The sequence below is a fragment of the Lipophrys pholis genome (genome assembly GCF_963383615.2).
Source record: "Lipophrys pholis genome assembly, chromosome: 9".
Taxonomy (NCBI): Eukaryota; Metazoa; Chordata; class Actinopteri; order Blenniiformes; family Blenniidae; genus Lipophrys; species Lipophrys pholis.
The window spans coordinates 22,529,218-22,555,329 of NC_137639.1; the positions used below are offsets into that span (position 1 = coordinate 22,529,218).

General features: G+C 41.4%; 3 protein-coding genes across 4 annotated transcripts; all 3 read left to right on the forward strand.

Annotated features, from left to right (window-relative positions):
* Positions 1-83: 83 nt before the first annotated feature.
* On the forward strand, positions 84-8,452 carry mboat7 (membrane bound O-acyltransferase domain containing 7). Its single transcript, XM_080472585.1, has 9 exons — positions 84-225; positions 1,732-1,811; positions 2,772-2,901; positions 3,476-3,602; positions 3,707-3,863; positions 4,620-4,815; positions 5,086-5,238; positions 5,414-5,590; positions 6,324-8,452. Exons 2-9 carry the CDS (start codon positions 1,736-1,738, stop codon positions 6,721-6,723), a joined length of 1,416 nt encoding a protein of 471 aa, XP_080328711.1. The 5' UTR covers positions 84-225; positions 1,732-1,735; the 3' UTR covers positions 6,724-8,452.
* A 233-nt stretch (positions 8,453-8,685) lies between these two features.
* On the forward strand, positions 8,686-16,499 carry tmc4 (transmembrane channel-like 4). Of its 2 annotated transcripts, none has more exons than XM_080472091.1 (16): positions 8,686-8,845; positions 8,964-9,141; positions 11,200-11,348; positions 11,459-11,608; positions 12,004-12,089; positions 12,376-12,521; positions 12,673-12,820; positions 12,961-13,119; positions 13,212-13,366; positions 14,155-14,281; positions 15,061-15,158; positions 15,288-15,471; positions 15,574-15,704; positions 15,802-15,957; positions 16,081-16,159; positions 16,255-16,499. In XM_080472091.1, the coding sequence occupies exons 1-16, from the start codon at positions 8,815-8,817 to the stop codon at positions 16,339-16,341; spliced, it is 2,064 nt and encodes a 687-aa protein (XP_080328217.1). In that variant the 5' UTR covers positions 8,686-8,814; the 3' UTR covers positions 16,342-16,499. The 2 variants fall into 2 exon arrangements, with proteins under 2 accessions (XP_080328217.1, XP_080328218.1); XM_080472092.1 differs by having other exon boundaries at positions 15,802-15,852.
* Positions 16,500-17,594: 1,095 nt separating this feature from the next.
* On the forward strand, positions 17,595-22,849 carry leng1 (leukocyte receptor cluster (LRC) member 1). Its single transcript, XM_080471683.1, has 5 exons — positions 17,595-17,632; positions 17,985-18,122; positions 19,444-19,629; positions 20,237-20,523; positions 20,647-22,849. The coding sequence occupies exons 2-5, from the start codon at positions 17,991-17,993 to the stop codon at positions 20,864-20,866; spliced, it is 825 nt and encodes a 274-aa protein (XP_080327809.1). The 5' UTR covers positions 17,595-17,632; positions 17,985-17,990; the 3' UTR covers positions 20,867-22,849.
* The last annotated feature ends 3,263 nt before the right edge of the window (positions 22,850-26,112 follow it).

Sequence of the window (26,112 nt, forward strand, 5' to 3'; positions counted from 1 at the left end):
TTGATGCAAATGGCTCGGTGAACCCGGAAATGGTACGGCCCTCCTCCCACGTAAGAGTAGAATGGTAGCGTCGACCTTTACGTAGTGACGTAATAGTTTTGAAGACGGAAGTGTTGAAATGAGAAGTAGCACTGGGTGTGAGTGGTGATGTGCAGCTTCTAATGAAGATAAGGGCGTTTAATGGAGATGCAAAGCTATTAACCGGGGTAACTAAACTACAGAAATGTAAGTATAAACGCTTGTTAAAAGTAGTACCTGCTCGTTATCAGCGAGTGGTAACTGAGCTAACTGTGCTGGTTCTAAAATGCTTACTGTCGCGTGAGCCTCTGAATTCCTTAACTGTTGTTGAGCTTGTTTAAAAAAGCGAGATATTTACTTCTCATTTGTATGACGACCTGCTACCTCGGTGGAGAAATGTGTTGGCAGGTTTCGTGCATGCGGAGTGTATATTAATGATCCAGGTTAACTGGAAGAATCTGCCTTCTTCACTTTGAACTGCGTTCAGAGAGATCGTTTAAAAACAAGTACCTCTTGCTCAAACTGAACTGGAAATCACTTGCGAAACACACGGAAGGTGTTCTGTACTGCGCCAAGTTTAAAGTTCAGAGTTCAAAACCCCACAATTTCCCTAAAAATGAATGAGAAACAGCCTCAGCCTACTGCAAAACATACTGCCGATATCCACAGACAAGTTATATGAATTAATGTCCACGAATAGAAACGTGACACAAAGTAGATGTGGAATTAGACTGTTTCCTGATGGACCCTAAAGTATGAGACCAAACACACAAGGAAACAAAATTTGCAAAAATGCTAAATAACCTCAAAGTATACAATATACCCTTTGAAAAATGTTGGTGATGAACTTCTCTGGTTCCGCCCAAAAAGCAAATGGAAGCAGAACCAATATGTTGTCATTTTGTGTTAAATATTAACACCCATGCAGAGTATGATCGGAGATCTGGAGCATATTTCGGCTGATGATCTCTTATCTGTCACAGTAAATGTGTTTTTCACTTGAAGGTTTGCCACAAAGTTGTTGTTTTTTTTTTACTAATAAATATGTGTAGAAATTAACAATTTCCAGGCATATGATATCACTGAACAAAATCAAAAACATTCTCGATAGAGAGGGCCCCAGAGTGACAATAAAAAGATAACTTGAGAATGAAACCTAGAGACCCCATTGACATGCAAAGAAACATGCATAAACAACAACAAAAAGGACACAAAGTAAAGCAAAAGTAACAACTCATGGGGGAAAACAACTGCAGAGAGAAGCAAAATTACTACTGAAGGACGCTGCGGTAACTTTTTATGATAAACTGTAGCCCCAAACAGATCCGTTGACCTCTGATGAAGACCGTTTTCTCTCCTGTGCTGTCTCTAAAACAAATTAAGGTAAACGTTCTGAATTTGAAATGTGGTTGAATAACAATCAATGAGACATATTTTGAAAGAATTGTGTTCAAGCTGTCCCTGTTTGTGTCGTTTCTGTGCTATAAAGTATTACTCAGTGCAACTTTAAACCAGACTCTTACGTTGCTGTTGAAGTCAAACTCCTTTTAACTGCAGCAAATGAATTCTGAAATGATGAGCGTCGTGGTGTATTGTTATGAATTGTGTTTGTAGGCTTTGTACGTGTTACATTTCTCATGTCTGCCTTGCGTTGTCGTTGCGTCACTACGACATGAGCCTGTTTGGGGTTGATGGGTGTTTCTGTGTCTGCAGAGCGATGTCTCCCGATGAGCTGGTGTACTTGGGAATTCTTGCTGCCTCCGTCCCCTTTGGATTTCTCTTCCGTTACCTCAGTGAGTTTTTCAGGTTCGGTTCAAACCTAACGGGCAAAATATTTTGGGTATATTTCTCAGCTGCTTGTGCTACCACGTGAAAAAAAAATCCATCGATATGCTGACAATTTTGGCTGAAATATTAGAGAAGCAAAATGAAGGACATTGTCATTGTTAACCTTTAGTTGGGGCTGTCTTCAGCCTTGTCATATGAAGTCATAAAAGATCTCCAATTTCTAACAATTCAACGATTCAAAGGCTTCAAATAGAACGCATTGTCATTAATACCAAGAAATTCTGTGAGAGCAACAAAACCCATCATAGTATGTTGTAGGATAAGAAAGAATGAAAAAGTTTAAAAAAAAAAGTACATTAATTGTGCAGAATCCCATGATTACTGCAGTCCAGTGCTGATATAAGTTTTACCCGACTGATGATGTGTTGTTGCAATAGTAATTTTGCTGAAATACCAGTCCACTAAAAAAAGAGCTGTTATTGTTTTGAACCTCACAAAGGAACGACTGGATCGATTCCACAAGGAGCCAAATCCAAAACTCTTTACTATTCTAAATAATGATATGAAATAAAAATTGAAAACTGAATTCAGGTTTTTTTGATGGTGTCGGTAAACTCAAAAGCAACTGAAAGTACAGTTTTATGTGACAAAATGTCATATTTGTTGGTATATTTTTAATGGTAATCAATGGGGTATGTTTATTTTGGAGCAGCTTCTGGAGTATTTTTAATTGTTTGTCACTAGCTGGTGAATTCATTTAGAAAATAGGCTCAAAATGAGATGTTTTCATGTAACCTGTCAAGTTGGTCTATATTTATTCCAGTGGGGGAAGAACGCATTAGTTGGAAATGAGAAGAATTTGCATATTTGCATTTTTCATGCAAATATTCCGGTGCTCTTGCCGCCTCCCCGTGTCGCTGTCAGGTTGTAGGAGGCTGATCCGTGTAATTTTTCTGTCACGTCAGGTCCGCCTGTGAAGCAGGGAGCAGCTCTTCTTCTGGGCCTGTCCATCACTATCGCCACCTGTCACGTCCACACACTCCACTCTCTGCTGACGGTGATCGGAACATGGATTATTATAAAGAGCAGCTGGTGGTGAGGCATCAGCATCCACAATTTGACAGACCTTCAGTGAATCACTCACACTCACTCAGTTAGTACAAAGGTCAGAAGAGCTGGTCGGCTACAACTCAACTATATTGACTTATCTGTCAGTCGTGTTCCCAAATATAACAAGTAATGAATCTATGAAGTCTGGAATGTCAAAAACATCCCGGAGAACAAAATGATTGCATGAAAAAGTCAAAGGACAAATATACTGTACTGTACCGGAGGTTCATGTGGGCTGGAGACGATCACATCTTACAATGAGTCGAGGGAATGTGCACCCAGGTCAGGTTATGAGACATTCACAGGGCTGACACACACACACACACACACACTTTATAATGAATGACTGTGAGTAGAAACTGGAGAAGACACATGCACGCACATAACAGAAGATGTGAACAACATAGTCCAGAAGAGATGTTTTTTGAGGTGAGAGTTCTGACCTTTACGTCACCGTCTGGCCACATCAGGACTTCCTAAATGTGAAACAAAGCCTGTAGATACTAGATAGTGTGGCGATGACCTGCAAACTCACTCAGAACGTTGCTCTGACTACCAGGCACGCCCCGGCACTGAGCCTCACCTGGACCTTCCTCTACCTCCTCTTCTTTCGACTGGTCACTTGGTTTGGTCTGCCGCAACCGACTCCTTTTGCCAACGCTATCCAGCTTCTGCTCACACTGAAGGTAAAGGAACACAGAGACATGCAACAAGACCAGAGAAATCAGCAAATCGTAGTGTGGTTTCAGCATGGTCATAGACTTTTTATGTGCTGCTGTTTTTCTCTAAGATGGTGAGTCTTGCCAATGAAGTGCACAGCTTCCATGTGGAGAGGAAGAAAGACGTGAGCTCTTTTGCAAAGTCCCCTGTCATCGGTGGCCTGGCCCTGGAGCCCTCGCTGTACGACATTCTGTCCTATAGTTACTGTTATGTTGGTATAATGACCGGTAAGTCTGTGCAAACGTCTTCACTGAGAAATACTGGGGGAAGGAATCTGTGTTGAAGATAATCAGTCCCTCCACAAAATGTGCAGTTATATAGCAGTTCAGTATTTAAAGCCCAAATCAATACTGTGCTCCAGAATTTGTAGGAATTTCACATTCTTTGTCAATCTCTACATTTTACTGCACAAAAGCCAAACAAATCGATATTGCAAGGTTTTCATACAGCAGTAATCAATATCACTGTGATATCCTGGATGGACTGGATGTTGAAGTTAACATTTTTTCATTGGAGACATCGTGTGTGTGTGTGTGTGTGTGTGTGTGTGTGTGTGTGTGTGTGTGTGTGTGTGTGTGTGTGTGTGTGTGTGTGTGTGTGTGTGTGTGTGTGTGTGTGTGTGTGTGTGTGTGTGTGTGTGTGTGTGTGTGTGTGTGTGTGTGTGTGTGTGTGTGTGTGTGTGTGTGTCTGCGTCTGCGCTGTTGATCTTCATTTGCTTTTGCATGAATCTTAACTGTTGTCTCTCTTTGTCTCACCTTCTGCCACTTCTGCAACATCGTGAGTCCAGATTAAATCAACAGTATTTCTATCGACCTCCACGTTTCATATGTCTCTCTTTGTTTTTCTGCTCTCCGTTCCCATTCACCCTCTTCAACATCACTGTCCTCCAATGCTCCCTGCCGTGTCGTGCCTTCCCGATCGTCCATTTTCTCTGCCACTGTCCTGCATTCACTCCTTTGTCTGATCCCTCCGTCTTCCCAAAGGCCCGTTCTTTCGCTTCCAAACGTACATTGACTGGTTGAAGCAGCCGAGCCCGCTGGCTCTGCCCGGCGCCGAGCCGTGTCTGCAGCGTCTGAAGCTCGTCCCAGTCTACGGTGCGTTGTTTGTGGCTGTCAACTCCGTCTTTCCGCTGGCCTACGTCCGTACAGAGGACTTCTTGGATCACAACTTTTTCTTCAGGTATTATTACGGTGCATCACTGCCCGATAATATCTTCTATACTCTAATCTAATTGTCAGTTTTAAGAATTATAGTCTTTGTAGAGCTGTATTAATTTGCACCAACATAGTAAGGTAAAATTGCAGCTTCATATAATTCAGTTATTTAAATGATTTGATTTGGATAAGGGACCGCCAGAGAGGACAGACATTTTTGCAACTCTTCAGTTGTTTTGTTTTGTATATTAATAGTAACCACAGATGAATAATTCTTTGTTCTCTCCCTCACCAGGTTTTTCTACATGGTGGCAGTGTTCTTTGTGTTCAGGATGCGTTTCTACGCAGCCTGGTGCGGCGCTGAGGCCGGCTGTATCAGTGCAGGCCTGGGCTGTTATCCAGAAAAGGCTCTTTCCAAACCCGGAGGTGGACCTACTGTCAAGTACAGGTACATTATCGCAAGAATAGCACAGACATGAGAAGAGAACGTGTCAGTTTTTACGCCTGTTTAAATTACAAGGCGGTTTTAAAATTAGAAAAGTGTACTGTGGGTCCAACGGTGGTGTTGTTCAACTGTTTTCATGCCAGTTTGTTTTCTTCTTTTTCTTCCTCGCTGGTTATAGTCCTGATCCGACCTCTGAAGACAAGTATGATTTCAAAACCATCCAGAACATCGACTGTTACAACACAGACTTCTGTGTGAAGGTCCGGCACGGCATGCGTTACTGGAATATGACAGTCCAGTGGTGGCTGCATCACTACATCTACCCCAACTCGCCCTTCAAAGCCTACACACTCAGGTACATGCAGCCGGTTCTTCCTGCGTTATGCTGATATATGCCTGCCTGTTTCAACTGTTACTGAACAACCTGAATCTTGGAGATCCAAGACAGTTTTAATGTAGCCATATTGTGTTTCATATAAAATGTTTATTTTTCCCAATTTGTGTTGTTGACTAATTAAGTAAAATAACACAGACCTTCTGCTTGGTCGGGTCCAGGGAAACTTTTTCACAAATGGATTAGAAATGTTCAATTTATCTTCTCCCTCCGCTCAGTAGGAGCATTTTGTTCAGCTCAAGCTGCTGTTAACAGTATTTTAAAGTGGTTTTTTTTGTTTTTGTTTTTTTTTACAACATTTTGTATTCCCAGCCATGGATGTTTTTTCAGAGAGCAGGAGAGTGTGAGTGGGATTAGATCAATATGAACCAAACTGCCTACAGCATTAAAACACACAGTTTTCATCGTCACAGCCACACATCCAACATGGTACAACTCATTGACGTGTTTTTGATTCAACAACTGTGGGATTTTGTTAGGAAGTGTTACAATGTCTGCACATTTTCTGAAAAAAATAGTCAAACAGTGAATGCACAGTGTCCTATGACAAAAAATATGTCATCGCCATCTTCATGGTAAATGTGCTGATTTGAAACTTGACAACCTGCTTCATCGCCTTAACTAGCCTTTAAATCCACAGACATGACGAGTCTCTCGGTCTTCAGCATTTCTTCCATCTCTTTTCACCTCTCAGGGCCGGCTGGACCATGTTCATCAGCGCCTACTGGCACGGACTCCATGTAGGATACTACCTCTCCTTCCTCACCATCCCCCTGTGCATCGCGGCCGAGTCGGCCATGGAGGCGTCCGTCCGGGCAAAGCTGGGTCCTCGCGGGCAGAACGTCTTCGACTGGGTTCACTGGTTCCTGAAGATGAGGGCCTACGACTACATGTGCATGGGCTTCGTGCTGCTGAGGGCCACCGACACCATCAACTACTGGACGTCCACCTACTTCAGCATGCACGTGGTTGCCGTCTGCTGCATAGTGGTGGGAAGTGTGCTGAAAGGAGGAAAGAAAGACGGGAGAAGAGGGGACAAGGAACCGAAAAAAGAGGGAGAGAAGACAGAGAAAAGTGCAGAGAAAACGGACTGAATGCAGAAAAGTTACTTCAAGATTAGAATTCTAAACCTTGACAGCACCATCGCTCATGTTTCTGAAAAGAAAACATCTCACAGGTCCGAGATGATTGCTTTTGAGAAATATTCATCTCAATTTCTTGATAGGAAAAACATTCAAGTTAAACTCAGTTAAGTTCTTGTAAAAACATAAAGGTACTTAGGAATGTTTGTGCTCAAAGAATGTTACAGACTACTGACCTGTAAAACCTAAAGGTGTGTATTTTTAGTTGTATTCGGAAACAACAAAAGTCACATTTTGGGTATTTTGCAATGTATTTCTTGGGGGGGGGGGTGTTTGACAAGTCAATATGAGTTATCTCATGAAAAAGAGACCAACGAAGCAATTTAATTAGTGTCACTTGAGATTTAACAAGGTAACCTCTTGTTTACCTTGTTAGGCTCCCTTATCCATGTGGTGATTGTGATAACATTGACTCACTGGACTGTCTGATAATAGAACTGGTGAAATTAAAGCTTGTTTACATTTTAAGCAGAACGTATAGGTCAGGTCCAGATCACATTTCAGATCCTGCCTAAATACATAACAACCTCTGTTTTTTTTTTGTGTGTGTTTTTTTTTAATTTCCGTGAATTCAAAATGTTTCTTTGTTTGGAGTGGGCTTATTTCATTTTTTTGTTTTGTTTTGTTTTGCCTGTAATTGTGCCATGTTTAAGATGGCAACAGTCTGTTCACTGCCAAAATCAAATGTCTGTAGTGTTGTCGTCCACCATTCAGGGTCGGGACCAAACGTGTGATGCAAGAATGACGTCAAAAGTCTTAAGCTGCCAACAAAAGTCATTTATTACAGAACAGCTCGGGCTGGGCGATACTGCCACCATTGGAGGTTTATTTTTCTATAGTGACTATTTATGTATAAATTACCTTATAATCAAGTGAGAACTCTTCCAGTATTGTTTATTGAATGAGACCAAAGGTGCAAGTCTGTGAAACAAACACTTGAGTGACTTTTGTTGGATTTAACACCTTTAGTAAAAATGTATTGATTGATAATATGAAATGCTATCGTTCTAAAAGTTAATATATACATATTGAATTATCGACCGAGCCCTAGCCACAGCCAACAGTTTACCGTTGTGAAGATTTGCTTCACTTTTGTCTCAAAAACTGTGATGATTCTGGTTTTTTATGGGAATTCTTGCGAGGAGTATTAAAAGGACCAATTTGTTTTTCTTACAAATTTGAAACCAAGACCACCTGATTAAAAAGTTGATTTGTGTTGTGTCATCATCCCGCTCTGTGCCAACACTTTTCCCTCAGAGAACTTATTGTTTTTGTTTTTATTTGTGCTCCATCGTGACTGATACGAATCTTTCCGTCAACTCCTCACCGTGTTTCCAGCTTTGGCTTCACAAACTGCACCAAATGTAAAACCCCCTGCTTGTGCCTGCGTTACATGTCGAATGCATATCACCACTGCCTCACCTATTGTCAGTCACCTGGATATTCTTTTTGTTATTGTTATTTTTATTTTTGTTTTAATCTGTTGATAAGTTCTTGCTAAAAAGCAGGATGAAGCAGGTAAACAAAAGTTTTTGTCCGACGGAGAAATTGTCCACTCTTCTGCACCAGTGAACACAAACAGACCTGCTGTTACCAGACAACACTGGTTTCTTCAAACAAAGAGCCGATGTATGTGGAGATCTTCATCCATCAATAAAACCTGTTGTTTTTCTTCCTCATGAACTCCTTGTTTAAAAAGTATTTACTTCTTTTCTCTATTTTATAATTACTGTTGCTTTTATAAGTATTTCAGATTCTAATACTACATTTATTTGAACTCACTAAATAATATAAATTACTTTCTGTAGCCTATATTTCCATTTCCTTCCTGTGTCTGTTGGACATTGTGGATAAATAGCAGCCAGCACTTTGGAAAGAATGGGTTAAAGTATACAAGGAAGTACCTGTGTGGTTAATTACAAAGGGAGTAAAGTCCATGAGAGGAGGAAACAGGGAAGTGATTCCTGGATCGTCAACATTTCAGGTCTCTGTTTGAGTCTGAATTTTTAAAGACAGCAGGACGACTCGAAGTACGTGACAAGGATGGACATGGGACTACAGAGACAAGCCTCCAGTAAGTTATACGACTGCTTCACTGGTGTTTCACCTTTACTTCACATCATATTTACATGTGTGTTGAACTGAATTGTTGGACTGTGTCATTTTGAGTCACTGCTTTCTACCTTCCACAGGTCTGGGTTACTTCGGGGAGTCCACCAGGTTGAGACAGATTCCCTCAGGAGGCTCCAATCAGTTCATCCGGAGCTCCAGTCCTGAGGAAGACGAGGAGGAGGATGAGGTGGACAGCAGCGAACAGCCCCGGGAGCTGAGAAATACCTCTCTGCCCATGGCACTGAAAAGAGCTGTCCGGTAAGAAACTGATTCTGCAGTTTAGAATCCACTTAAGTGAAGACTTAACTAGTTAGTTGTAGAGTTCAGCCATTAAAACGCACAGAAATGTTACATAATGCTTCGTCTTAATGCGAGAAACTGATGAAAATATTTTACATCCATCTTCCATATAACTTAATCAGGTTGTCCACCTGCCATACCAGGCCTGCTTTTTATTTCTAAATGGTGATGAATGAATGAAAGAAACATTCTTCATTATTCTGACATCGCATCTGACTGCTGTGGTTTGATTGATTGACACTTGGTTGACACGCCCCCTTTTGACTTGTCGTGACGTCATTTATTAATGGAGAGACGCAATTAAAAGATTCCGGTTCGCACTGACAGATTCTTTAACATAGTGACACCGAACCCAGTTTGGACAGACAGATGGAGATACAGACAGACTACTCTCCATACATACTGACGTTTTTCTACAGTAATGCTCCCGTAAAGGGTTTAATACAACACATTTTAAGTAAAGGCCCATTTCCCCCTGTCATTGAGCTCCCTCTACAGGGGGCTGAGATAGTTATGTGCACTATCAATTTTAAATTACACTAACTAGGAACCATGAAAACGATTAGGAGACAGCTGAAATGTGTAAAAGGGAACTTGTGCACCAGACAAAAAAAATGTTTGAGCTCTGAATAAAAAGCACTTTGATACTTGTGCAAATGTGATGCAACCCACACAAACATGGTGTCCTATGAAAGCTGAGAGTCCTCAGATTGCACCAGCTGTTGTGCACAGACGAGCTCGTTTGCATGAAAGACCACAGAGTGACGCCCTCACCGCCCCAAAACACAAACAAACAAATAAACAAACAAAAAGCTGTTATATGTTCGACGAGAATGAATAACTTCAGTGACCAGGAAATTAAAAAGACAAGTTCACAACTTGATACCTTAGATTAGAAAGTAAAATACGTGTGACAAAATGACACTCCTGCATTTTTATGGTTAATATTTTTGTCAGATATTTTCTCGTATTCCTTTTCTGATTTCAGGATGAATTTGGCTACTATGTCCTGATTGAAACTGTGTTCTTGATTAATTTACTCTGAGACATTTCTGTGGTAATCTCACGTGTTGGTTTTCTTTTTAGACTCATGTAGCCTTGGTAGTTTTGAAGATATACAATTTTTTTTTTTTCAGTATACTTACTTTTTGTATATTCATCTTAGGTGCATCATTTCAGGAGGCTGGACAAATAGGCCTTTCATATAAAGAACTGATTATTCGTATTGTTATATTCTGAAGCACATATTTGAAGAGTCATGTTGTTGGATAAGTGAGTCAACTAGTCAACTTCTTCACACAATCATATACTCTCCTTTGTAGTGAATTATTTGATAAATATTAATGTCTTAAAGGGGACTACAACAATAATAGTGGAGGGTATCCGGTGGTTCCTGTTCAGGACCAGAAAGGCCGGAGCCAATTTTTTGTTCCAGTCCAGCACTGCACTTTTTCTAAAGAGGACACAACTAGACTCCAAACAGATAATCTCAGCTGCACTCTCAGCTCACTATCTTGTTATAATCTTACTAAGACTAGTCTGCATGTCTGACTTTTGGTTTATATATAACATTAAAAATATCACCTGTTGAATCATAACTAAACAACACAAATCTAAAGACCGAGCTGTTGCAATAGTGTGTCTGTCATAATTCTCTCCATCCAAGACGTTTGCCAAACAGTCTCCTGGGGGGAATAGACAATGCAACTGGTTACACAATAAGACAAAAATAGAGATATTGAAAACAGAGCAGTCTTCATACCAATGCAATGACTTTTTCTCTCAGCATGTGTGAAGTTGTGTGAAGAAATCCAAAGTAGAGGAGGAAAGCTTTGACGAGCAAAATATGTGTTTTGCCTTTTGTGATTCACAGATTCGAACACTTGTTAACAAAAATGGAACATGATTTAACTTTAACATTTTAATTGATATTTACAAGTTCAACATCCAGCCAAGAATGATGCTTTACTTGAAATATAATTTGTTCCATTGATTGAATAAACGTGTGGCTCGCAGACGGGTGCAGGAGATGCAGGCTCCTGCGGTGTCCAGCTCTTGGTCTTGGAAAATGAAAAGGTCCAGATCTCTCCGTCAATTCAAAAACAACGCCAGAGACGTTGTTAACGTTTTGACTCTGTGGAACAAGACTTTGCAAAAGATCGGAGGTAAACATTCAGCACGTTATTGAAGCCCTCTCCAGACTGTTTATTTTCTTAATCTACACTACATTGATATTAGTTTGCATTTTGAGCTGAACTCTTTTTGCTCCCCGCAGGAAACTTTGGAGGTGGTGTCCAGTCCTATTTTTTCTTCCTGCGATTCCTGGTGGTTCTAAATTTTGTTTCTTTCTTGCTGATTGCGGGATTCGTCCTGATACCCAGCATTGTCTTCAGATCCGTGGGGAGCAGCTTCAGAGAGAGTGCAGGTACCTCAGGATTTCATTTTCCTTCAGCACATTGGTAATGTATGGCAGAGATACACTCTGTGTCTTCCTTTGTGCTCTGCTTTCCCTGTGTTTCCACATCATTCTCTCCTATTAACGCAGAGAGCCTTTTCACAGTTTAATGCAACAGTTTCCAGGCAACAGTGCTGTCGTAGCAGCTGATTTGTTCGTAGGAGTAAATGTAGAGACAGCAGAGGTGGTCATAGAGTTCCCCTCAGAAATCACAACATAATAGTTCACCCTGTGCATTTGCAGAGGATTCAAATTTTATAAACATTATAAAAGGTTTGTCTGACAGAAGGACCTTTCCGTCCGGTGAGGAGTAGGGAAATTATTGTGCAGAGGTCCTGAAGGTTTGTGCTTACTGTGTTTTCCAGGACCCGAGGAATGCTTCAACTATGATCCCAATCCTCAAGGCTTGATGGTGTTCTATAATTACTTCCTGGACTTACTCTCAGGAACGGTGAGAAACTCCAATGTCCTGCAAAGACATGAAGGATAGACTGTCCACGCAGTGCAAGGCAAAAGGCCAAAACATTGTAAATGCTTGGATTGTTGTCTATCATGACGTCGTTTATCAAGCTGCCCGACAACAAGCACAAACATAAACGTGTAACTAACAATACTAAGGCCCAGCTCTTTTGACTAACACTTGATTATATGCAGCCCAGTGACCATATACTTTCCATCGCATTTGTATTTCAGCTGATAAAAGAAATGCTGTAATCTATTGTGTCCTCCACTTTCAGGGTTTTATGGAGTATTCATATCTATTTTATGGCTACTACAACCATACCGTGGTGGGAGACACAAACTTTTCCTACAACATTCCTCTTGCCTATCTCTTCACGGCAGTCTTCTACTTTGCCTTTTGTCTCATTTGCATCATTGCACGGCAAGTCTCACTCCAAACACTCCTCTTGGTGAAGATTCAGATTAGTTAGATCAGTGATATCAGTGGACAGGGTGACATTTAAAAGGCATAAATCCAGAGTTCAGTTACTTTGACTCACATCTGTATCTTTTCTTTGGCTGCTCGCACGCAGCATGGGGACTGCAGCTCGAGTTGCCGTGGCAACGGGAGGCAGCACCGTGGGTAACTACAGCATGATCATCTTCTGTGGATGGGACTATGGTTGCCTAGGAGACCGAGCCACCAAACTAAAGCAAGGAAACATCCTGTACCGGCTGCAGGTCAGACGGGAGCATTCCTACTTAACGTGAATGTGGCGGTCACGGTGGTTTTTATTCTCTCCGAACACACTAACCATTCCGCCTGAATGACACTCATGTAGATGCCTCCTCACCCCAATGCTTCTGTCTCGCTCCGCCAGGTGGATCTGGAGGAAGAGACCATAAAGAGGCGGGCCGCTGCTCTAACCCAGGGTCAGAAAATAGTTTTGTACTCTCTGCGTGTCTCAATGTTTTTTGTTGCACTTGGGCTCATCGTTGCAGCTTTCTTTGCCGTCTTTGTGGCCACCAACTTCAGTCAGGTAAATGACTTCAAAATGTGCTTAGTGCTTCAAATGTGATGTGGGTGAAGCTTGAGGTGACACTGGCAATTATTTATTTTTTTGCCAAACAGCAAAACAGGGAAGAAGGGTTCCTTGGTTTGATTTTGGAGTATCTACCATCCATTGTCATCACAGCTGGAAACTTTGTGGTGCCACTGATGTGTGATCAGATTGCTTTGATAGAGCGATATTCCCCCAGCACCACTGTCATACTGGCACTATTACGGTTTGTACTGGCACTTCTGAGATTCTGTTAGATCCTTTGATCTTCGTTGTTTTGTGTCTTCTGAAGTTACAAACACTGTAGAAGAAGAGTTTAGTCTGCTCTGATCCAATGTAGAAACAGCCCAAGGTGGGGGTCTAAGGGGTGAAAACACAATGACCGTTAGATCCTGTTTATCTGTAGTCTACATCACACTGTTTAAGTACACAATTATACAACTGTGGTGCAACTGGATAAAGCCGTCAAAGGGAACGAGCAAGAGTTTGCTTCACAAAATTATGTTAAACTGCCTTCAAAGCATTTTCAGTTCTAGTATCCCCTAAAGAATAACAATGGGATGAATAGATACATTTATTAAAGGCCAAGTACATTCTTAGTCTTTGCCAAGTTGCAAAAGTATCATCGATCTTGACTGCTGAGAACAAACAGGAAGGGGAGACTTTCACATGCAGAAAAGACGGCCAGTTAATGTGACTCCTACAAGGATGGCTATAAAGCAACATGGTGAACGAGATAACAGATGAGGGAGCAGCACCCGTCTGAGGCCTCTTTTATAAGGAATTTGAGAAAGTTGAGAGCTGAAAGCACAGAAACATCTAATAAAAATGTCCTTCAGAGAGTTACTGCGGAATTAATTACTGTGCATTACATTTGTTCCGTTTTTGGTTTTTTTACTCTTTAGTTTAAAAAAAAATGAAGTTGCGTAGATGATTCAGTATTAGTATCTTTGTTCTACTGAATTGAAGAACGTGCGTATATTTGCCACTTGTGGTGATGCTTTTGTCTTCCAGGGCTGTGTTTCTTCGTCTGATCAGTCTTGGCGTCCTCCTCTTCACTTTGTGGCAGCAGATCACATGTCAAGGAGACACAGACAGTCCAAATTGTAAATTATGCCTCTACAACCATAAAGACTATCCGGTAAATGTATACTCAAAGATGTCTTTTGATTTGTACTTCAGGCCACACGGTTCTTGAATTTTAGATCATAGTGCAGTGGGAGGATTGTTTATATGAGCAAGTGATTCTGTATTAAGATTATTTTTTTATCTATACGTGTCAGTGAGATTCAGGAATTAACCGCAAAACAGATCAAATAACGTCAATTTAATTTAGCTTGCACTCTTTTCAGTCTGAGTAATTCTAGAAGAAAAAATTTTTTTTCTATCACTTATAATTGTTGCTTTAAGTAAGCGGCTGACTTCTCATTTTACTCATTAGTAAAACGTGTGAAACTAGTCTTAAAGGTGCTAATGTCACTTTTCTGAGTTCCGTAGCTGAGTCACTGTAACAACCAGTTTATCTTTTACTTAATAATTACCCTTAGTTTTGTAGCTCCAGCCTCTTTTTGAGTTTACTGTATAATCTGATATTTTTATTGGTAGTGCAGTCTCAATGTTGGGGCTCATTGATTAACATGCTAAATCAAGTACCTACAGCACACCACCTAAAAATGAATTCAATGATGTGACAGCTGTTTTTTTATTTAATCAGCTCATTTTGTTAGACATTTTAAACCAAATGTGTTATATACTGTACCTTTAACTTTCTTGTTCGTACAAAAATGTCAATTCGACAATAGTATAGTGCCATACTGGTTGGACATTAGATTTGAACTCCAATGAACTTCCATTTTAAACATTTCAGCATTTCCACTTTGTAAGACTTGCGTATTTGTTCTGGTTTGTTGCACCTTGTAGTGCTGGGAAACGCGCCTGGGGCAGGAAATGTACAAGTTGACTCTGTTTGACTTCCTCGTCAACATTGCTGTGCTCGTCCTGGTGGAGTTTCCACGCAGGTACAAATCATCTTGTGAGAGTCAACATCTGTTTTAAATAGCATGAAGGTTGTCAGGATGTATGGAGTTTATATGACAAGTGGTTATTCACATTGACATTCAGCTGTAATTTCTGTGTGTGTTTATCAGGATGGTGGTGGACAACTGTTCCAATAAGTTGATTCAGTGGTTTGGTCGTCAACAGTTCACGGTTTCCTACAGTGTCCTGGAACTGGTTTATGGTCAGACTGTGGTCTGGATTGGAGCTCTGTTTTGTCCTCTGCTCCCTCTTATCAATGCCGTTAAGTTTGTCATGTTCTTCTATTTCAAGAAGGTGAGGCTGTAGCTTCAACACACCTCGGCATTATGAATCTCAACTATTGATTTTATGAGTCTAATTCATGTTTGTGTCCCCAACTGCCACTTTTACCCACAGATCACACTTTTCTATAACTGTCGGCCTGCACTGAGGACATTCAGATCTACCACCTCCACCTTCTTCTTCGTGGTGGTGCTGCTGATTGGCTGGGGTTTGGCCACGGCTGTTATGATTTACAGTCTTTCTGAGTGAGTACTCATGAGTCTTATTTAGAAATAATAAATGTCCTTTTTCTGCAGGTCAGTTGTTGTGTATTATACACTGAGTTATCCTCTTTCCCTACAGGATCCGTCCATCGATGGGTTGCGGGCCTTTCCGTTTCTACCTCAGCATGTGGTCAGTTGTTCCAAAATCTTTTTACAGCCTCTCTGAAGTTACACAGGAGTTCCTCTTCTTCATTGGCTCCCAGGCTTTTTCCATCCCTCTGTGTGTGTTATCATGGTGAGCCCTTCTGCTTTATGCAAATATTATGCTCTGGAATAGATTAAATCAGCTTGTATGTAATCTGCGTACTGCATTACTCTCCACTGTATTTTTGTAACAGTGTCTTTTTTCTTCTGACAGTGTGGTGTTGTGCTACTTCGTCGTTTTAGCTGCTGCTTATGGGAAAAGTGTTGCGCTACTAAGAAGTCAGCTTAAACTGGTAAGCTGTTGAAATTATTCTCTGCCATAATGTAAATAAATATTGACCTTTCGGATTTCCAAAAGGTATCTGTTTTTTTAATTTTTGTTTTACAGGAAGGCCACGACAAGCAGTTCTTGGTCAAGCAGATTGGGCAGCTGACTCGGGAACTTCAAAGCCCAAATCACTCTGCACAATATTGAAGGATTTAGTCAGACAAAGCAACTTAGAGAACTTGTGTACATAACAGACTGCTATACCTTGTGCAAACATGGTTTCATCAGTCAATGCTGCAACATGATTGAGAAATGCATGATGAAAACATTTTTATAAGGTATAAAGCATTAAAATGAGATATACTAAAAGTTGTTTGGGGCCTCATTTGATTCCAGTACGTTGGCAAAATGAAAACCTTTGTAAGTTACTGATCAATGTCTTTAAATTGGTCAAGTATACTATTGCAATCTTCCAAAACCTTGCAATAGAAAAACACCTGTTAGTTAAAATATAAAGACTCTACTGAGGTAGTTTTTTGATAATATGCATCACTTTAACATCTATGTCTCATTTATTGTCACTGTCAGTGTATCAATCTATCTTCTATGCCCACTTTATTCAAGCTGGGGGTACAAGAATGAATGCTATAGTGGGTGAAAGATAAGTTACATACTGGACAGAACCCACCAAGAACCACTTAACTGAAATTTCTGCAAAGGAACATCAGAGCATTACAAAAGCAGAAAAGATTTGTCATAGCAGGCATGCAAAAAAAATACTTCTGTGTTAGAGAGGCTTCCAAAGTAAAGGCCAATCATTTTTATGTAAACAACCCCTTTAATGACCTAAATCAGGATGTATTCAGTCTTTGAGCATCTGGGAGGCGACTCGAGTGTACTTGTGCATGATCAAGCAGACCAAGCAATGGTTGTTTTCTCTTCTGCAGCTGTTTTCCCCAAGCCAGCAGAAATATGAATCACGTTTGGATCTGGCCTCCTCGTCACCACTGACGATTTATGAGGGTCCGATTGTGGTGGTGGGTTTTGGCTGCTCCCTTCAGGGGATATCATAGGATCCACATGTTTGATTTGTCACAGGTTTTATGACGCACCCCTCCTGATGCAACCTGAGCAGTTGGAGGTTGAGGACCTGCTCAGAACCACAGTCATGACCTTTGCCAGTGGGATACAATCTTCTACTGATAAGCTTCACAAATTAAACCGTTTCTGCCCTAAACAGGTTTGATGTAGAATGACAATACGTCTTGAAGATTGTATACATAGAGTACTTGTGATGACTTTATGATAACTGCAACGTGCTTTTCTGGTGGTCTTTGCATAAAGACAGTTTGTTATTGTCTTTCCCCTGATGTTCTACCATGATATTAGAGGGGTCGCAGTGCCCCCTAGTGTCACAACAGTGTTATTGCTTCAGCCGGATGCCTTTGTTTACTTCCTGAGTGAAGTGACGTCTTCCGGTGGACGACTGCAGACTCAAGTAAGAGCAGCTTTCTACAACTAACAGGTTCATGTTAGTGTTTTCGGCCACTTTCAAAGCTGGAAATGAGAAAATATGAGTTTATTTGAATGGGGGAAATTAAGTGTCACCCTCTTGCGTCTTTCACACAAAATACTCGTGTAAGAAAACAAGAACAGGCTAACGTTAGCTTAGCTGCAAGAAGTGTACAAATAATGATTAAAAAAATATCCGCCTTTTAATCTTCTATCCTTATTGGTTGTACTCCGCTGTTGACGTCCTGTGGTTTATATGTAAACAAAGATTAGATTTGGTCGAGTATTGTCCCGAGCAGAGAAGCTGTCAGCTAACTTACAGTATCGACTGTTACCAGGGCAACATGAACATTCTCCCCAAGAAGAGCTGGCACGTGCGCAACAAGGACAATGTGGCGCGCGTGCGGAAGGACGAGGCTCAGGCCGCGGAGGAGGAGCGCGAGGCCAAGCGGCGCGTGGAGCGTGCGGAGCAAGAGGTGATGATGATGATGATGATGGCTGTGGTGGTGATAACCACCAGACTTGAAAACAGTCACATCTAAGTGTGAACAGTTTGTATCTCCTCTCTGGTGCTCTGTGTCACTTTGGACTATTTGTGTGTCTTTATCATCACTGCTTTGCTAAATGTGGACAGTATACATATTTTTGTTGCCATGTACCTGTTGCTTTATGTTTTATAGGTGGAGAATCTGGGTCATGTTAATTGTTTGTAGTTACTTTGTGTCTCTTTGTTGTTATACTTTTCTTTTGTTTTTATCTATACATTTTGAAATACATTCAATTGTCATTGCTCATCTGACAGATTCACTCCATTAGCAGCAGGTAAAATGTGCAATTGAGCAAAAGCTGTAATTTGGTCTATGTAAATTTATCTCCATCCATGCAGCTTCTATACCACTTATATCCTGTTCAGGGGCGCTGGAGGCGAATCCCGGCAAACTATGTGCCTGGACAGGTAGCCAGTTCATCACAGGGCAAACACCAGAGACAAGACAACGACACACACACACACACCCGGTCACACCGAGGGGAGAACATGCAAACCCCACACAGTAAGGCCTGGCCGGTATTTGAACCCATGGCCTTCTTGCTGTGAGGCAAGAGCACCAATCACTGCATCGTGCAGCCTATACATTAATCTGTGTGGATAATATTATTCTGTAGTCTGATAATAAATGATTTCAAAGCATGAATAAGTATAGTTACCAACATTGCGCAGCATGGTCACTGCCCTGGGATCTACTGTGTGCTGTTCTTTGGTCTCTCTTTCGTTGACCTGGATTCAGGGTGTGTGGAGTCTTTCAAGATCAGGGAGGAAGAGAGGAGCCGCTGCTCCACTTTTTACAGGCTTCTTCACTCCAGTGCAGCGAGAGTACCAGATCCCACCGCTGTAGGTGGAGGTGCTGTGATAGAAGTCGGTCAACTCATCTGAGAGTGGGCTCCTATTTGCAGACACAGCCTGTCAGCAGTGTCCAGCGGTGGTCCTCGAGAGACACTGCCCTGCATGTTTTACCAGGACATTTCAGGACTGACCCTCATGAATGTGTCATCAACAACATTTGCAGAAATCCTGCAGTACTGGTGTGGTTATAAGTAACTGGAAGGTGGGAATGGTCCCACTTCTCACTGAGCAAAACGCATTTCAACAGTCATAATGGGACCATTCAACCTGAAAATGTACACATAGATTTTGAAGCAGATGAAACATGAGAATAATTAAATAAAAAAGCTGAACCTAACAATTCCCTGTGATACAGTTCTTTGTACAATTACATTTTACATATTTGTTTTTCACAGGCCCGTACCGAGTACCTGAGGAAGAAAGCCAGAGCCGCTCTTCCGGCAGGAGGAGAAGGAAAGGACGAAGAGGATGACGATGACAAACCGGGTGGAGCCCTGGAACATCTCAATCTGTTTCCTCTGGAGGAGTCCTCAGAAAAGAAGGGGAATGAGGAATACATCAAAGAGAAGAGAGAGGAAAAGGTGAGCCCTTCCTAGTTGTCGACCGTTTTATTCTACTAAAATGTGGTTAAGATGAGCTTCCTCCTTCCATCACCCATAAAACAAAGAGGACTTGGAAAGAAACATGTTTTCAGCCTCTTGTTTTGCTACTACGACTCCGTCCTCCTACGACACGTTTATGTGTGACAGTTTACAGTGGAGACTATGAACAATGCAGCAGCTCACTCATAAAGATACCATAAATAGAAACATAAATCGGTAGTTTGTCAGGGTTTTCGTCCTGTGGCCTTCATGAGTGGATGGAGGTTGTCATGGAGATGAAACGTGTTCACACGCCCTAAATGTTTCAGTAAGATGTTCTTTATGTACACCTAAACATTTGCCCCTGCGGATGCACAGGTTCATCACACATTTAAAATCATTAGTGAGGGTCTGTGTAGTCCAAAATATAAGTAAAAAATAAGATACAATATTGTGCAAATTTTGTATAACCATGTTCATTTTTCTGTAATTAATAAAACAGACAGTAAGTACATGTATATAAACTAAAAACGTCAACTGGACAGGAGAAGTTAGAAGCCACCACAGGTTAGATTTGACCCTTTTTCTTTTTTTTTTTTTTAATCAGGAGAAACAGGAACGCGCCATCGGCCTGTTGGTGTCTTTGGGGCCTCAGCCAGGAACTGAGGTGACGCCGTGGTACATGAAAACTGGGAAAGAAAAAGAAGAAGCAAAGAAAGAAAAAGAGAAGAGGAAGGGAATAAGCGAGGAGGAGCGAGAAAAAAGGGATTGCAGGTTGAAGGATAGTTTAGACCCTTTGAAAGACATGAAGAAGGCGCTCGGCGTGAAAGACAGGAAGGAACACAAGAAAAAGGATAAAAGAGGCAGAGGGGAGACGAGGAGCAGTGGAGAGAGGTAAGAGCATCAGGGTGGATGTTTCCCAGTAGAGCTGGGATTATTTAGTTTTCTCAGAAACCGTTCAGTTTTTATTCATTTCTTTCACTCATCATGACGAAACGTCCCTCCGGTGTGTTGCAGCTCTATCGAGAGGCTGCGAGCGGAGCGCTTACAGAGGGAGGCGGAGGAGCGCCGGAGAGCCCAGGCTCTGATCAACCAGCGGAACAGCAAAGGGAAGGAGCCTGCCATTGAATTAAACGACAGAGAGAGGCCGTACAACACCGCCTACTTCCCAGAACTCGCTCGAAAAAGACAACGGAGGGACCGGGATAGCTGGAGAGACGAGATTCTGAAATCTTGAGTCGTGACGAGAACGGCCAAGTGGCACAAGACCGAAGCTGAACTGAACATCATTTTAAACCCTGATCGATTATTATTTCTTTTTTTTTTATTGATTTATATATTTTTTTTTTTCACAACAGCAATGATGCTTGTGGGGGTTGCAGGGTGTTGTTCAGCTGCAGTGTTTGGCTCATGAGCGCATCAGCAGGGCAGATGGTTGCCATCACAGGGGGTTTGAGGCCCAGGCTGTCAACAAAGACGGCACTCTGTGAACAACTGTCAACATGGCCGTCAGAACTGAGAGCCTCTGAAGTGGAAGCACATTGCATGATAAGTCAGGTTAACCAATATGTGATGGGTGGAGAGGAACCTGCTGTAATTGGAGATTTTCAATTAACGTTTTGTTACTTTTCAAGCGAAAACATTTTTTTCTTCCAACCGAACCTCTGAAATATTTGAATTTGGTCATTTGTCCTCTGCATCTATGTATGTTGTTTGATTTTGAAACAAAAGTAAGACATTGTTAGGAAACTATCAACAGTGGCATGCGAGCAAAAAAACCACCGACGATGAGAATTAAAGAAATTGGTTTGAATACATCAGTCACCGTTTAATTTGAGTAATTATTTTGCTATTGCAGAGCCTTTTATGAAAGCGATTTTCACGGGAGGAAAAGCTCATTGAATTGAGTCTGTGATGCACTCAGCTGCTGTAAAGTCAGGATCCTGGTATTATGATGGTGACTCACAGTCATGCAGTCATTACTTGCCGGGGCGCGCAAATACATCAGAGGCATTGTTTACACTCCATTAGTCAAAATGATTAAGGAAGAAAGGTTTTTTTTTTTGTTGCATCATATCAAAAAGCTGGGGAAATAACTTCTTTAATTTCTGAACAAATAATGTAAAATATCACACCGTTTATAATTAAGAGGATTTTTTTTTTAAAGCAATTATTCGGCACTGTGGTCAAATCTGGTGTTATCACAACAACCCTGCCGGATTCTGCCTTTAGTTTGCAGTAGTGATGAGCTCATGTTTCAAAGAGGCTCACCACAGGTGAGAGAATAAAACTTTATTGGCAGAAAATACGACATTCTTGATCAAAATAATTCTGGATACGATTGGATTCATTGCAGGCCCCACTTTATAGCTTTTCTCTTTTGATGACAGTCGCACAATCCAAGCTCACGTGCAAAATATATACACATTGTGTAAGGAAGTCCTACTTTACTTTTTAACATATTGAACACTGGTGGATCGGACTCAGCAGTGTGAATGATGTAACAGACTGGTGGAACCTTTTACAAACATTCACACAGGCTGTTGGAATGGAATATGAAAAATGTGTTTTTATCAGTCTACATTTTTCATCTTCTCAGTACTTCAATACTAAAGTGCAACACTTTGGAGCAATTATTGGGTTCTCTTGTACAATCTGGTCTTCTCTAACAAAACAGCAGGTTATTAACATTACCACTAATATTGTTCTGCTTCACATTTTCATGTTGAGCCGTAGTTTGTGGAATTGAACTGTGATGTACGTGCCTGTTTTCTTACTGTGTTGAAATACCAGCCAAGATGTGAGCAATAAACACTGCGAACATACTTCATGTGCAAACTAACATGAGCGAGGTGGAATATTAAAATGAAATAAGTAATGAAACAAAGTTTAGTAGTTTATTGATACAAACAATTCTGTCCTATAGAATGAATTAAACAAGAGTGACAATTTAAGTTCATTTTAGGGAAGTGTAAGAAACTTCAACATTAAATACGTGTTTTTGGACTCTGAAAGGAAACTTTAGTGGAGAAAACTAGGATGAAAACATGCATACTAGACACCACTTGTGCCAAAACCGGCCCACAAGGGACTCCAATCCGGCCTGCCAAACCAAGCAAATTGGAAAAAATGTTAAAGAAAATGTTGATTTTTTTTTTAAACGTTGTTCAAAGACATGTTGTCATGTGAATTTATAAAAACGTGCATTATGCACCAGAGAAGTTTTTTTGTGTGTGTGGGTTATTTCACTTTATTTTGCACCAAAAACTATCTTTAAAATTGGCTTCATATTGAGATTAGTGTAATTTGGTTGTAGTAACTGTAAAATATTAACACTTTAATCACATATACTCTGCACCAGAACAAAGAAAAACTTTAAATTTAAAGGTTGTTATGGAAATATTTTACCAGTCCGACCCACTGAAGATGAAATGATGCTGTATTAAAATGTGTTTGACACCCCTGCAGAAAAGCCCCTAAGCCTGGACTTTAGTCCCACTGTGACGTGAGCATTGGAACCACTACACCTCTGTTCAGTCCTTCAAGAGAGGGAGTCCATCAATGGATTGTTATGAATGCTGCAACATTTCATACTGAGGGTTTTTTTTGGTTTTATTTATTTCGTTTAGCTTTACATGGATCAAGTTTGTTTTTAAACTATTCCATCAAATACATTTAATTGGATCAATCATCTGCTTCTCCTACAGAAAAGAGGGTTTCTATTGTTGTTTTACTGTCATTGTTTCCTAGAGTAACATTGTAGAATCCCACCACACACCCAAAGGTCCCCATAAGGTGAGATTCCTCGGGATTAAAAATCCAATACAAGATCAATATAAACCCACTGCTACACATGATGAGCTCCATGTGGGAATGGTATTAAAGGTATGTTTTGTTCTTTTTTCTGTCCCCATCATCATCATGATGATGATGATGATGATCCGGACCATGACAATGCGCCGTGTGAGTCTGACGTAGGCTGGCGGAGGAGAAAAACACAGACAACCTCCAACACTGAGAGAAGGAGAGGAGAGGAGAGGAGAGAGGGGGGGAGAGAAATATTTAAATATAGCAGGAGGAGGAATAGCGGGTGGTTGTTTTCAGCGGGCTGAGGATGCACAATAGAGAGTCTCACACACCGTGTTTAATTGCGGATTAGAGGAGGAGGGAAGAAGAGGAGGAGGAAGAGGAGGGGGGAGAGCACAACAAGGAAGGAGAGGAGACGCTCTTTATTATTAGGAGAGGAGGAGGAGGGAGACGGAGACGGAGACGGAGACGGCAGCAGCGTGAGCCCGGAGACAGCACAGACCGTGGCGGGGGAGACCGGAGTGAGGAGGACACCGACACCGACAGTCGGCCGCGGCGCTCGGATGGTGTTGTTGTTGCCGTCGCTCCGGACGCGGCGACGATGCGGCCCCACTGCTGGGTGATGGTCGTGCTGGCGGGGATCATGTCGTACTTGAGCCCGGAGAGAGCCCTCGGAGCGCCGCAGAGGGAAGGTGAGCGGAGCCGGAGGAGGAGGAGGAGGAGGAGGAAGAGGGGGGGTGTTAAACCTGTCAGTGATGCTGGAGAAAGGAGAGGAGAAGAAGGGGGGATGTAGTGATGAAAAGGCCTCTGGATGCTGTATTATCAGTTTGAACTGGGACTCCGTCCCTTTTTTCTTTTTGTCTTTTTTTTTTTTTGCAGTGACTTAATGAAAACAGGCAGGCTGGGTGATGGGAGGGGGACACATTTGCATGCAGTGATGAAAATATTAAGGGGGTGTTACGATCTCGGGCCTCTCTCATCGATGCCTTTTCTTAGAATAAAAAAAAAAAAACAACACGGAGTGTGTGAACAGCTAAAACCGTCGGTCAGTGTAGAAATATCCTCTATAAATAGCCTCTCTCCTGACACCACTGATTATTTATCCTATTAACCACTGCTGGCATTTTTAATTCCTCCTGCCTCCGTGTTGTGTTTGTGTAATGTGTGCAGTCATTGTATGCTGGTGTATTGTTTTGATCCGGTGGCTGCTGGAGGAGAAGGAGAAGGCCCTGCATGTGTTGTTGGGTCCCTCTATTTATATGCGGTGTCTGTCTGGACATGTGTCTAGGGAGAGATGAAGGAATAGCACTGCTCAGGAATTGTGCGTCAGGAATTGGAGACACTAGTTTTGTTGGTGCTGCATGTCTTCATAGAGAGGCCACACCACCACCACCACCACCACCAGAGAGAGAGAGAGAGCACGTTTCTGCACCCCCATCACCTGTTTTCAAGGAGTGATGATCAGCAATTATGATCAGCAATTAGATGCATTCCTCTGTCTTTAATGAGCTTGATCTCATTTGGACCGATTAGCTATCATTTTTTTGGGGGAGTCCAGCGTGTTAATTTTCTGGAATTAGCAGCAGGCTGAGCCATTCAGCAGCCAACCACTCTCATACACTGAAGGTTTTCTATTCCAAACACATCCTCAGGTATTTTTTTTTATTTTTTTTTAACAAATGATTCTTCTTCTGACGGTGTCGCAACTTTCTGTGAGCACTAAAACTAGGAGACGAAGTAAAAAGAGGGATCTAAAGATTCATCTTTCTCAGGAATATCACTTTATGTCTTGGATTTTTTTTTTATTTGGGGGGGGGGTACTGATGCTGTTTTTACAATATTTATCAAGCTACTAAATTATTGAATGCACTTTAAAATTTATGTATGCAGTGTTTACAATATCATGACCTTGTGAAGGAACGCATTTTTGGATTTTCATGAGCGACATGGAGAATGAAACCGAGATCTTTCGAGCCACTTTAAAAGAGCACAGTCTTTTATTGTAGTGGAGCGTCAATTCCAATAGTCATGTAAACCACTGTTTTTTGGAAGATAATTAGTTTTTTTAAACACTACATTACTTTACAGTGCAGCACCATATTTGATTTGCTGTTTTGTTTACAAAGAAAAGCAACACATTCGGATACAAAGTTCATTTTCATATTTAATATACTTGTACTTCACTCTATTCAGGATGAGTTGGACATCCTCACTCTGTTGAAGGTGTCACTGTTCCTCTTTGTTGTCGGGAGTAATAAATTGTTGGACGTGTTTTGGCTTTACATTGTGGTTACAGAATTGAACCGTTCTACAACACCTGAAGGGTATTTAACCACACTGCCCTGCCCCTTTTCTTTTCTACAGATGGTTCACTGCCCACAATCGACTACGTTGAGGTACAAATATCAAATGTCCCAATCCCTCCCCCTCTTTCACCTGAGTAGTAAACCTTCCTGATTTCAGTAATTCTTTCCAGTTTCCAATCCCTCCCTAATAAGAGCTCCTTTTTTTACCCAAACGACAACTCCAGCCAACCCTTCCCTGCTTCTTAACTGTGTTTCCTGAGTGGAATGCCATTTCTGATACTTCCCCTCTCCCCATGCTTTTCTCCTCACTGGAATGGTACATGCTCCCAGGTGCTAACTTTTATTCCAGTCTCTGTTTTCTTTCACTGAT

Coding starts and splice junctions, on each gene's coding strand:
- mboat7 (XM_080472585.1), top strand. CDS start 1,736: ATGTCTCCCGATGAGCTGGTGTACTTGGGAATTCTTGCTGCCTCCGTC. Junction 3,603..3,706: donor AGCTTCTGCTCACACTGAAG/GTAAAGGAACAC, acceptor TTTTTCTCTAAG/ATGGTGAGTCTTGCCAATGA. Junction 5,239..5,413: donor GGACCTACTGTCAAGTACAG/GTACATTATCGC, acceptor CGCTGGTTATAG/TCCTGATCCGACCTCTGAAG.
- tmc4 (XM_080472091.1), top strand. CDS start 8,815: ATGGACATGGGACTACAGAGACAAGCCTCCA. Junction 14,282..15,060: donor ACAACCATAAAGACTATCCG/GTAAATGTATAC, acceptor TGCACCTTGTAG/TGCTGGGAAACGCGCCTGGG. Junction 15,472..15,573: donor TGTTCTTCTATTTCAAGAAG/GTGAGGCTGTAG, acceptor TTTTACCCACAG/ATCACACTTTTCTATAACTG.
- leng1 (XM_080471683.1), top strand. CDS start 17,991: ATGAACATTCTCCCCAAGAAGAGCTGGCACGTGCGCAACAAGGACAAT. Junction 18,123..19,443: donor TGGAGCGTGCGGAGCAAGAG/GTGATGATGATG, acceptor TGTTTTTCACAG/GCCCGTACCGAGTACCTGAG. Junction 20,524..20,646: donor ACGAGGAGCAGTGGAGAGAG/GTAAGAGCATCA, acceptor GGTGTGTTGCAG/CTCTATCGAGAGGCTGCGAG.